The 13065-nt window shown below is 43.2% G+C and overlaps 1 protein-coding gene across 2 annotated transcripts in view; it reads right to left on the reverse strand.

Moving 5' to 3' along the window:
- AOAH (acyloxyacyl hydrolase) overlaps window positions 1–5733 on the reverse strand; it is a 170150-nt gene extending 164417 nt beyond the window's left edge. For both annotated transcript variants that reach the window (XM_065883666.1, XM_065883665.1), the window contains exon 1: window positions 5607–5733. In XM_065883666.1, the coding sequence (XP_065739738.1) occupies window positions 5607–5733 (127 nt within the window). The remainder of the gene's footprint in view (window positions 1–5606) is intronic.
- Between the last annotated feature and the right edge of the window lie 7332 nt (window positions 5734–13065).

Below are 13065 nucleotides of genomic sequence, written 5' to 3' on the forward strand. Positions count from 1 at the left end.
ATGGTTAAACTCTCTGAACCCAGATTTTGGTACCCACAGAATAGAAAAATAAAGCCCTCTTGTGTGGTACATTAAAAATGGTCACAGACTTTTTATACTTCCTCCCATGAAGAGGTGATATCTATTTTCCAGGCTTTGAATCTGGCCTTGTGACCTTGCTTTGATCAGTAGAATATAGAAGTGAGAGCATGTCAGATCCAAACCTAGACCTCAAGGGGCCTTGCATCTTCCCTTTTGCCCTTTTAGACCTTCTCACTAAGCTGAGGGCAAGTGGAGACGGAGCAGCCTCAGGCAAAAAGGTCAGAGTCTGACTGTTCTTCCTGAAGTTCAAGCAGTTTTTCAAGAATAAACATTCCTCAATTCATTGTGTGCCATTGGTTGATTTTTAGTGTCCTGAAATGGTTGCTTGTGACGGTCTTTCCAGTTTTATGCTTGGTCTTAGATGGACTTTGTCCAGGGAAAGATTCAGGTGGGGACTTTGTCCTCTACACTAACATTGAAAAACAACTACTATATGAGAGAAGGGGTATGGTAGTGGAGTAATTTGTTTTCCTTTCCAAATTCTGAGTGTGAAGGCCAGGAGAAAAATCTTGAATATCAAGCCCCTCTCCCTCAAAAACAAAACAAAACAAAAAATGCTTCAACCCACAGCTTACTCTTCATCTATGAACTTCTACTATATAGTCGTGCCTATTTGGTGAATCACTTTGGGACCAAGTCACATCAATTCTCTTTTGCAATACTATCTGGTGTTTAGTTTGAAGACTTTTTCTTTTTTAAGCATTTCTATGAGTGGTAGGCAGAATGATAAGATTACTGTCTCCTGATGTAGAGGCCTTACTTAATCCTGTCCCCTGAGTGAGGGCAGAACCTGTGAATGTGATTGGATACCACTTCTATGATTGTGTTACATTCTATGATAAGAGAGATTTTGCATATGTAATTAAGGACTCTAGTTAGTTTACTTTGAGTTACTCAAGGTTATCCTGGGTGGACCCAACATAATCAGGTGAGCCCTTTAAATGTAGAGAGCTTGCTCCAGCAGTTCTTAAGAAAGAAATAGCTACGTTATTAACTTCCTTTGCAAAGGGACAGCCTCTCAGAGCTGAGAGTGATCCTGGCTGACAGCTCGCAAGCACATGGGACCTCAGCCCTGCAAATCCAAGAACCTGAATTCTGCCAACCACTAGTGAACTTGCGAGAGAACCTGAGTCTCACATCACATGCAGCCCCATGTGACATCTCGATTACAGCCTTGTAAAACTCTGAGCAGAGAACCGGGTTATATTATGTCCAGACTTCTCATGTGCAGACACCGTGAGATAATAAATTTATGTTGTTTTAAACTGATGAATGTGTGGCAAGTTATTACACAGCAATAGAAAGCTAATACACTATGAAATCTTTTTTCATAAGTGAGTCTTCCCTTAAGATATCCAAGATTTGAGAATTTGTATTTGCATAAGATGTAGATTCACATGTAATTATTCAGGTTACTCAGGCCTCTTTGCCTTATGATAGATTTAAATGCAGGACTTCCATAGCTTATTTTCAAGATTTTTTTTCCTGATTTCCAAAAGAATACATCATCACAACCCCTCTGGGTACTTAGTATGTACCAAGCACAGTTCTAAGTCCTTCACGTGTATTTACTCATTAGCCCTCCACACCACCCAAGGTTGCAGGTCCCATGTAATCTCATCTTACAGATAGGGGACACAAGGTACAGAGGGTGAAACTGTGCCCTTAATGTCACATATGTACAGAGTGGCAGAGCCAGGATTCCAATCCAGGCAGTCTGACCCCAGAGCTTAAGCTCTTTTGCTCTTAACCACCATGTCTTACTATTGTTTTTGCAAGCTCATCTAGAAAATGTGGAAAATTCAGAAATGCACTGAAAAGAGATTACAAATCATTTGTAACCTCATCACTCATAGATAGCCATACAACAACTATTGGCATTTTGCTGTTCATCCTATCTGGGGAGACAGCTATATAAATAGAGAGATAGGCATATTATACATAATTTTATGGGGATTTTACTCTGCTTAATGCTTTGCAACATTCTTTTTTTCCCCTCTTTCTCATAGTACATTTAAACTATGATCTAGTTTACTGCCCACCCCTTCCCTCCAAAAAAGAAATTTTTCACTTTCTCCTTAAGGAAAAGCATACTGCCCACTTGGATTCTTCTGGTTTTGCTCACTTTGGGACCTTTCACAGAGTTGTGGACCTCTCTCTAGAGTGCCTTTGTGGTCCTTCTCTTCAAGGTTATGCCCCAGAACAATCCAGGAAAAAAAGAAAAAAAGGCAAAGGTGAGTTTAGTGAAAATTGAGATGATCAGAAACCTACCATCTGTGCCAAGGTTGGGATTAAATTCTGTGATAATCTAAAAATAAAAGTAGGGGATTAAGGAGAGGGCAAGTGTGAAGAGTGGGGGACAAAGTGCAGAGGGCTGCAGCTGCAGCTGGGAACCAGAGGGCATCTGGCTACACCTGAAGGGTCGGCAGGGCCCGCGAGGGTGGAAGTGAGCAGCTTGTCAGCAGGGAGCGACCGTGGATTCTGTTGAGAACAGCCCATGAGCTGCACCAGCCATGACACTTCACTGTGGGAGTTCTGAGGGCCGAGAACCGTGTCAGGGTGATACACAAGCCCTCCGCAAGGACTGAGAGCAACCCTCAGACAGGGGAAAAAGAAGAGAGCCCTGAATTATCCAGAGGAGACTAAATTTAAACACATGAGTGGAAAGATGAAATGTTTTCTGCCCTCAGCAGCAATGGTGGTTGCTTATGAACAAGTGTTCAGCTATAGAGAAATAGAGAAAATGAAACTTCTGTACATGTAAATTGTGATCATAAATTTTCAACCTTCTCTGCTGGCTCTGTCTAAATCTTTCCTATTTTTGTCAGCGACATTGTCATTTTACCACATTCATGCTGGTTGAAAGCTTAGGATCATGTCTTCCCCTTTACCTTTCAAACTATAAAGTCATCTCTGACCACTGTGTGTGTGATGTGGTTCAGGGGGGAGGAGGTTTTATCGGACTCTGAAGGCATTTTATATATTTAACCAAACATGAATGAGGCAAAAAAAAAAATTTTAAGCGCTTTAAAAAGATTCCTTGAAAAAAAAAACCAACCCAAAATTCAGTGAATTAATTTAAATGTCAATGACTTAGAAACATAAGGATTACTTTGCCCCTAAATCAGCCATGTAAAGAAAATAATGTTTTGCAAAAATGAACATGGCTTATTATTGATTTCATAACATTTGAAAAGTGGCAGAAAGAGGCCCTGGCTGTTCCAGCACAGTAGAATCAGAGTTTACTTAGTGATCAAATGAACGTACAGTTCAGTGCAAAGGAATTATGGTACATTGGGAAAGAGGCCACTGGGGCTTTGCATAGCTTTGTTCTGATTTTGGAATATGTTCAAGGCCATGCCCTCCAGATCTACTGGTCGGTTCCCTACTGCAAAGGCTCCTCTTGGTATAGGAGCTGGGGTTGTTTGTTTATGATGGGGATGTTGGCTCAATCACTCAATAACTTCTACAGTGGCTCCTTGTGGAGTATCTCTCCAGTCACAAGAGTTCCCACTTCTGTGACAGCTGCCCCCTCCCTCCGTGGCCCTGGTAGCCACATCTGCACTGGGAGCTCTCCTCACTCTCCCCTGCCTCTTGTTCAGTGAGCTAAAGACTTAGCCCAGACTCTCTGTGCCAGGATGTTAGATGACAACCAGAAGAAGAGTCCACCTCTGTGTGGGTTGACCTCTTACGTGCAAACTCTGGACTATGGGAGCCAATGAGTTGGAAGTCATGTAGTCCTGCTTTTCGTTTGAAAGTTGTTGGGAGTAACAGAAGTCCAAATGACAATTCCTCCTCTTCTCCCACCCCCTCTATGAGGCTCTTCCTCTTCCTCTTACCACCAGCTGCGAGTAAGCTTACTTCACTGCTTCCTAAGACACTTCCACATTTGGCCAGTGCCTAAGAGCACCCCCAGGTCCCCTTTCAGGAGACACCTCCAATCCCCACAGCTGCTGGGCATGCTGGTGCTAAAAGTGCACACTTGACCCACAAGATCATGGTATGGCAAAATGGTTATTTTAAATTTCGTTATGCAATAATAGATAGCCAGAACAACCGTATCCTAGAATCCCCTCAACACCTCCTTCTAATTCTCTATGCCTCAGTGGGAATGGGGCAGGGAAGGGAATGAGTATCTCATGTCTACTTTATAGGAGTGGAGGGCCAAGTATCTCAGATGATGCAACCATCCTAGAAGTAGAACTGATTCCACTTAAGCCTTTCTCAAGTGCATTTCCACTTGACAAGCTTTAGGTGTTTGTTTTGAGAAAAGAGAAGGTGGTAAATAATTATCTGATGGAACCAAACAGTGGGTGGGATAACCTCCCAGGCATGGCTCCAATGGGGCCACAGACCTCTGCTTCCAGGCCTGTGGAGAATAGATTCGCAGGGAATCCAGGTCTTAAGGTTTTAATTTAAAAGAAGACCTTGAAACCAGAGATGTGCTCCTTAACATGTATAAAGACTGGAAATCATGGTTTTTCAGGAAATAGGACTAATTCAGATATTGTTCTGTACTGTCTCCAGAAATAATTCATATGTATCATAATCTGTATCCAAACTTTTCATTTGTAAGAGATGGCCACCATATTCATCCCTCGAGTTCTTCTTCTGGCTTCTTAAACCAGGATTTTATTTTGAGATCTGCTCATTGAATAATTACTACTCAGACTTCTGAGTATCCTTGGCTCCATGGACTGACCCACTGAAAGCCCTTGGCCCTGTTCAGGAATCACCAGGTATAACATGAATATCAAAGGTCTTACCCTACTTTTACTCCTCTCCAAAAAATCAAACAAAAAAACAACACCCCCCCCAAAAAAAAAGAAAAACAAAACCCCAAACACCAAACAACAACAACTACTTTGAAGTAAAATACTTCAATAAAAGATAAGTGAAAGCCATATCTCAGTCAAAGTTCAATGTTTCCAGGTGACTGTCCTTTTATTGCCATCTCTGGACTCACTGAGAGAAGGAAGAAAACTAAGATTGTTGAATCCTTACTGTGTGCAAATACCATAAATTTACACGCCTGATCTCAATTCTCACATCGCCATGAAGTGCATATAATAAGCCTCGTTTCATCCATAAGAACACAGAGGTATGGAAGTGTTAAGTTGCTCAAAGTTTCAGACTGTAAGGGACAGAACAGAGCGGGAGGAGGTGGCAGCAATTCAAAGGTCAAAGTCCATCTTCCTTCTACTGTGTAATGCTGCCTACTGTCCCGAAAGGAGGTAAGAATTTCAGGCTTTTATAGTTGCCCATCCAGGGGGAAAAAATTCCAATCACCAATGAGGTGGAAGACTTTTAATTCAAACTAGCAACTATATAGCATGCTTCTATACACACATATGTGCATGTAGTGTGAATGCTTACTCTAAGAAGAAAATTTTTCTACGCTGGTAAGGTTGTTGGTGTCTTACTTGGAATCTTACAGCTATGGATGCCATTAAATAGGTGATTTACTATGCAAGCCAAGGATTTGACCCCATGATATCCACATTAAAAATAGAATATTTACGTACCTATACAGACTTGGCCTTTGGAGCGTCTGGTGCTGGGCTGGTGGTCATAGGCTGGAGAGGCCAAGGTGTGAAGGGTCAGGAGAAAGAACAGAGGAGTAGCCATAAGGATTTTCCAGGGTGGCTTCATCTCGGAGCTACTGCACCAGAAGACACCAGCCTGGGGACAGAAGCGGACAACTAAGGGATGCTGAAGTTGAGGCCGAAGAATCGATCAGTCTCTCTCCCCTTCTCTTTCGTTTTCTGACACACACACACACACCACACTCACATACACACTTTTCACTATGACAGAGCCCTGAGAGAGAGCCACACTGGCCTGGGTGTGGGAAGAGCTGGAGTCGCTTGCGCACCGTTCTTCTAAGCTACAAACTGCAAGACAAGGAAAAACCCAGGCGCAGCTGAGGCAGCAACAAGCGCTTCTGCACTTGCTGGCTGAAGTCCGCGGCTGTGAACCCCAGGAAACTCGAGGCTTGCGGGAATCGTCCCGCAGCCTGGGTAGGCGGCCCTTCCTCTTTCGTTCTTGCAAAACAAAACTAAATTAAAAGTAAAACCAAAGAAGAAAGCCTCAACCACAAAAACAGCAGCCTTTAGCAATTTGATCAGCAGTTGTTCAGAGGCTGTAGAAATTATAATCCGTTGTATTCAGAAGTTTGGTTTTGCTATAAACAGTTTTAGATGGTGAGGTTGGGCTCCTTATTTTGTTCTTAAAGAATATTCTGGTCAAGTAGTTATTTTCCTCTGGAGAAGTTGGATTATTCCTTGAAGGGTCAAGTTTTCCCAAGGCCATTCATTGGTGCTCAGAAACTGAACAGTGAGACAGTAAAGGGGCAGTCAAAATGGCTGGATTGTCGATCTAATAAGAAAAAAGATGAGCTGAAATTAACCAATTCATATTTACTTGACGGTGCACGATGCATCTCTTTTCTCCAGAATTTCAAAGTCTGTTTACATTCCTCACCTGTGAAAGATTTGTTCATTTGAAAGACTGATTTTCTATTTTGAAGATGAGACTTGAATGCTATTTTTCCAAGAAGAAAACAAACAAACAAACAAACTGAAAACTAAACCAGATCATAGATAGAGAAAAGACATATAATCTAAATGCTTTGTTCTAAAATAGGATACAGCAAAGTCACAAGCCATTCTCCGATGAGATAAGGGGAGTGGGGCAAAGGGCTGCAATCTAGATAAGCCTGGGGGATCATGCAATTAATATTCTCCCTGTTTAGGCTCTGAGGAAAGCTTATGATCAACTTTATAAAATATTATAAAAGCTATCAAAATTGGTAGACATTTCTTCTCCTCCTCCTGCTTTTTACTTAAGGAACAGCATTTTAAGCAGCAGGTAGAATTTTAGAGTTGTATTCTTTCCAGGATGTAGGAAATATCAATTTTTATGAAGACTTCTTGGGTGAGCATTAGTTTAACAAATGCCAATTTGTCAAATCTCTGAGTCTGCAGCAGAGATATCACACACCAGAGTATTTCCCTACTTAAGGGTCCAGCACTGGTTAGGCCAGCGAATGCCATGGATGTCCTTGGTCACCATGGACCCGTGGCTTCCTTTGAGGCTGAGCTGCTGTTTCACAAGGTCTCTGACCCTGTGGCCAAGGGAAGCTCTGGAGGTCACCACGACCAACAGAGGGGTCAGGGCCTAGAGAAATTCCAGGGAATTCCTCGGCAGGCAGGATAATAGAGTTATTAATAGCACTGACTGGAAAGACAAAAAGACACATGTTCAACTATCCTATCCATTGTTCACTTCTGAGTCATGTATTAGACCAGTGATGGAACCTTTCTATACTTTCTTCTACTTCTTCATTTATACTGGAATTATAATAATATTTGTCAGGGTTGCTGGAAGGACTAAAATAGATGAGGTATTCATACTATAAAGCAGTGTGTCCAGCAAGAAGATTTGGTAAATCAAAGCTTTGGTTATTATCCCAGCAGGAGTATGATGAAATCTGCACCTCAGGCCAGATTTCGAGAGAATTCTAAGACGCCCATGGTAGTTGCAGGCCAAGGTATAGGAAAATGACACTGGCTGCATTTACTGAAGGCTGCATTTATCGAACACCGTCTGTGTGCAGGGCAGCCCTCCAGGAGCAGAGTCTAGTTTGTTAACCCATAGGTGGGGGAGGAATCTTCACACAGCTTCGGCAAAAGCATTTGGCCCCAGCTCTGGGCCTCCTGAGGGTCTCCTGGTCTACATCTATAGCTGCAAGCAGGACTGGGACACCTCAGGGTGAGAGGCATTTCTCACTGTTAGGCTGTGTGCAACTTTTAGGCCCTTGGTCATGTGTGCATGACCCAGGCAGTTCCACCCACAAGCACCCCAGGGACGGCGGTCCTGAGGCAGCCTGAGATGCTGGGGGGCTTCGGGCAGGGCTGGCTGCCCTGGGAACCCCGGGCTTAGCTGTATAGCACTGAGCCAGTCCTTTACCATTTCCAGGGCCGAGATTCTTCAGCTGTGGAGGAATGTCATGGTAGTGTTTGACATATAGTAGGTTTTCCCTAAACGGAAGTGATTTTCATGCTTGAAAGGTGAGTTCTTACTTGGCAGGGTCAAAAGAGGAACACAGGGCTTCTCTGGTGGCGCAGTGGTTGAGAGTCTGCCTGCCGATGCAGGGGACACGGGTTTGTGCCCCGGTCCGGGAAGATCCCACATGCCGCGGAGCGGCTGGGCCCGTGAGCCGTGGCCGCTGAGCCTGCGTGTCCGGAGCCTGTGCTCCGCAACGGGAGAGGCCACGGCAGTGAGAGGCCCGCGTACCGCCAAAAAAAAAAAAAAAAAAAAAAAGAGAGAGGAACACAGAAGTCAGGAAATGATTTCGCTAACTGATGCTGAAGGGAGTGCGTGAGACCATGTACCACTAACAAACCCTCCCTCCTGTCGCCGAGGCGAAGGTGCAGGGCTCCTACTGTTTGCACAGGCATCGCTCAGACTGCCTGGTCTCATCTCCCCGACAGGGCTACCTGTGCTCCTGGAGCATTGAGTGCACATGACCTATTAGAATCTCTGTACAACTTGCTGAAAGGCCCTGGACCTGCCAATGGTTTCTAACGACTTGTTGAACCCTGTACGATGTCCCTTGAGGACACCTGTGTCAGATGCTCCAATTCTGAGTTTCTCAAAATCTGCTTTTGGGAAATGAGATTTCTTCCTTGGAGCACTTTGTTGCTTACTTCACTCGGAGAGTTTCGATTCAAATCACAGTCTGTCCAGCTGCTACAGAAGGCTGAGGGTTTATAATTCTCAAATGTTACACCGGTGATTCTGGCTTGTTCTGTTTGAATATGCTTCCTGACTATATTTTGAACTGCATTGGCCTCAACCATCTCATTCACAGCAAGTTCCTTAATCAGAAAAAAAACACAAAAAACAAAAAAAACTGACCTGGGTGACAGGAGATACTGTAAAATCTGGTGCTCCCTCAAAAGCGCCTCTTCTCTTTGACTTCCTCCTCTTTCGGACACCAAGGATCCCTCCCCTTGCTTCTGGCTTCCCAGGATTCTCTGCGGTGACCCTTGGTTCACACCAAGTCCAGATCCTTTGCTGACCCCTCCTCCCCAGCCAGGGTTTATTTATTCTACCTCACGTCTCTGCTCTCTGCTAGGGAAACGGTAAATTAATCCATGACAAGGGTGAGTGTCGGCTAATTAAAAGAGTTCTGGGCTTAGGATCAGCGGCACTTTCATCTTCATCATGGTTTCATCACTTACTAATTGTGTGTCCTTGGGCAAGCTGATCTACCTCTCTGGGTATCAGTTTATTTAACTACAAAATGGGGTATATGATGCCAATATTATAGGGAAAGTATGAGGATTAAAGAGACAACATGAATGGAAAAAAACCTAACAGTAAATGTTAGGTAAATTTAAAGCTAACAATGAATTAACACTATCCTTCTCAAGTATTGGAATTTTAACATGTTTTTTATATTTTCTCGGAATCTTTAAAGGAATGTCCATTTTAATAATGCACTTAAGTAGATACAAAGTAGAAATTCAGAACACCCCAGAGGAGTGACCACTCAAGCGTATTATCACTGGTAGGAGAGAAACTTGCAGATGTAATGTAGAAAATAACCACATGGTGAGAGAGAATGTGGAAACCCACCTCCCAAGAGGTACACTGGTAGTTTCCAGCAGGAAGAGACACGCACCAGGAAATTAGCCAGTGATCCTCAATGTGTTAACAATGTAGCAATGGCAAGGGTGCAGAGTGACCCAGACACACAGGCAGATCTTTGCTCCAACACTCCTTTCCTGCTCCCCATACACCCAACCCACTCCTTCGTGCATTCTGAGGTTCCTAAGATTTTAGAGCTACGTTCACACTCACTGATGCCATTTACAACGACAACTGCCTTCTTAGGAGAGTGAATTCGATTCAATAGAACTTCTTTTGTCTGCCGGGCACCTAAGAGTAAATTTGGGTAAAGGAGCTGTAGCACATGGGCTGCTTTTTATAAGTGAGGCAGTAGAATTTGGATGTTAAAGGAAGGAAGTAGGGGCAGAGAAGGGAGAAGCAGGATCAAATGAGACACTGGGGTCTTCCTGGCTGAAGCGCCAAAAGAGAAGTGCTGGGAAGTGGGGTGGCGAAAAGACCTGAGCTAATAGGAAGTTCAACATAGATCAGTAAGTTGTTTGCTGTGCCATGTGAGAGGTGATACTTTGCCAAGATCCTGAATGGATTCTTGTGGAAATCAATGAGGAAACGAGTTTCATGTTTGGATCAGAGCAGGGCAGAGCAAAAGAGGCACAGGTAATAACAACTCCAGAAGCTGAAGGACTAGGAGTTTACATGCTCAGGGATTCACGGGTATCTTGGGGAGGGCTTTGGACTCTCATATATCAATCATAGATTGATTCTCATATGCTTTAGACTCCCGTATGCTATAGACTGGGAGGAAGGTAGACTTAAACTACTTTTACTTAGATCTCCAACGTGTAAACTTGAGTTTGAATGCACATATGGAACAAAATAAAATAAACATAGCTGAAATAAGCTTGAAGCTCATTCATTCATTTTTTTATGCATTTTTAGATAAAAGAAGTCCAGGGGTAGGCAGTTCAAGGCTGTTATGGTTGTCCCATGGTGTCTTCAAGTGCCAAATCTTTTTATTTTCTGTCCTACTACCCTATAACTAGTAGGACAGAAAATTTTAGACCTTAGATGGCTAAAATAGCTGCTAGAGCTCCAGCCATCATGTCTATGTTCCAAGCCAGCAGTAGAAGAAAGCAGAAGACGGCTAGTGAAATTCATACCTTTCCTTATAAAGGGCTTCTTCCCCAAAATCTCCCAACACTTCTGCATACAACTCAGTGGCCACACCTGGCTACAAGGGGTGCTGGGAAATAGAGTCGTATGACCACTCCTAACTAAGGGAAGCTGCCATCACTTATTCTGATAGCAACATGCTCTGCTAAAAATCAGGGTTCTAAACAGAAGGAGAAATAGAATATTGGGAGGCAACTGCCTACCATGTATATTATATATAAATACATGTGAATATTTTTCTTTCTGAATTGAATATGTAAGATTACCTTGCATTATGAGTTTTTGGAAGGTGGAATGAGGCACACTGGCCTGTCCTATTCTTCCCAGTAGGGTTTTCTTTGAATCCCTAAAGGCACTTTTCTCTCCAGCTCTTGTCCTGGACAGCTCATGGAAACACAAATTGGCAAAAACCAATATCACAGCTGAGACTGAAATGAGACAGGCTAACCTGTGATCAGGGGACTATCGTGAATAAGACAAGGTCCTGACTTACTGGGGAGTTTGCCACTATATTCAAAAATATGGATTAATTAAATCTCTTCTGGGGATATTTTCATGGAGAAAGCCTAAGTAAAATGCACTAAGCTTCATGCTAACTGTGAACAAAAGGCTAAAACGCAGCTTCAAGGTGCGTGTGGAAGGTAGGGGACGTTGCAGTTGCAGAGGACTAGAACAGTCATGGTCATATGGTCTGAGAGGTGAAGTGCCTGAATATAAGATCACCTTAAGAACTTGCCTTGAGCTGAGTGTACACTATTTTACTGCACGAGCCCCAGATGCACAGGGTGAGCTCAGAGCAGTATATTACAGGCTTCTTTGGAGCTCTTCATTCGGTTCAAAGCTCTCTCCCCGATATTCCCAGTCATTGTGTTAAGAGGTAGTGGACAGACAGTAAGGGGAGAAGAGAGAAGATCATGAAATTGCTTTACACGGTGCCTGGCACAGAGCAAGTGCTTAAAATGTTGTATGCAAATCCACATCCAAACTTCTGCCAAGTGCTTCCCATGGGAGGGTGATGGAAGGGAAGAGAGGGTGGGGATGAATATACTTTTATAGGTTTTGGAAAATAGATAACCAGAATAAATATTATGGGTTTTAAAGAAAAAGAAAGATACAGGGAGTACAATTAAAGGTAAAATTAGAGTTGAAGAAAATTAGCAATCTTAGTCAAAAACACAGTAGATCATATTACCCTGATGCTTACAACCCATCAAAGCTCCCTATGGCCCACCAAATAAAGAGTGAATTCCTTGGAAGGGCCCACAAGTCTTCTCATCGTCTGGAGACTTAATCACTTTCCCATGTGCCCTATGTTCTTGTGGCACCAAATTATCAGTGATGTCCCAGACATGCCCAGCTGTTCATGCCTCAGTGCCTTTCCATGAGCTGTCATTCTGCCTGAAATATCCTTCTCCTGATAAGAGTATTTGTCTCCAGGACAACTTCTTTTTGTTCAAGTTCTCCTCTTCTCAAAAGCCTTCTGTGTCCCTTGCCAAGCACAAGTGTTTGCTCTATCCTCAGTGCTCCCAGGACACTTCAGGCAAGCCTCCACTGGCCCTTGCCTCTGTGGCATGGCCATTAGTGTGGGCACCTGATTCCCTGCACCCCCCATTGGATGCTGACGACATCAGCATCCAAGTTATTTAGCTCCATCACCGTAGGACATGCACCTGACACATGGCAGGTATTCAATAAATGATCATGGAGGAAAGAAAGGAGCAAGCAAAAGGCAAAAAAAAATAAGATATTATAAAAATTTTATGAAAAATTTAAAGATATATTATGGCAGTACAGTGAAACAGATGAAGCTATTTTTAAAAATGCTCTCAGGACTATTATGCAAAAGGAAAAGCATTGAAGGCAGTAAATTTGGGGTTTAGTACTAAACCCTAGTGCAAATGCTGTGGAATCAGATAAGCAAAGGATGCAATAAGGGCCAAGCATCCAAGTTAGAATTTGAGATGCAGTCCCACAACTGTGCAGAGAGAAAACAAGAAGTGAGAGCCTTATGTTGTCAGGGGGTGAAGTCTAGAGTCGTGCAATTTCCTCCAATTTGTCATGGTTTTTGTAATAAGATGGCAAAGTTATTTCTCTGCAGACTGCAGACCTGCCCAGTTTGCTCTGACCAAGAGTGACCCTTCTTCAGACCCTCATCCCTCTATCTTCTTCTGGGAC

The sequence above is a fragment of the Phocoena phocoena genome, chromosome 9 (assembly GCF_963924675.1).
Source record: "Phocoena phocoena chromosome 9, mPhoPho1.1, whole genome shotgun sequence".
NCBI classification, from domain to species: Eukaryota; Metazoa; Chordata; class Mammalia; order Artiodactyla; family Phocoenidae; genus Phocoena; species Phocoena phocoena.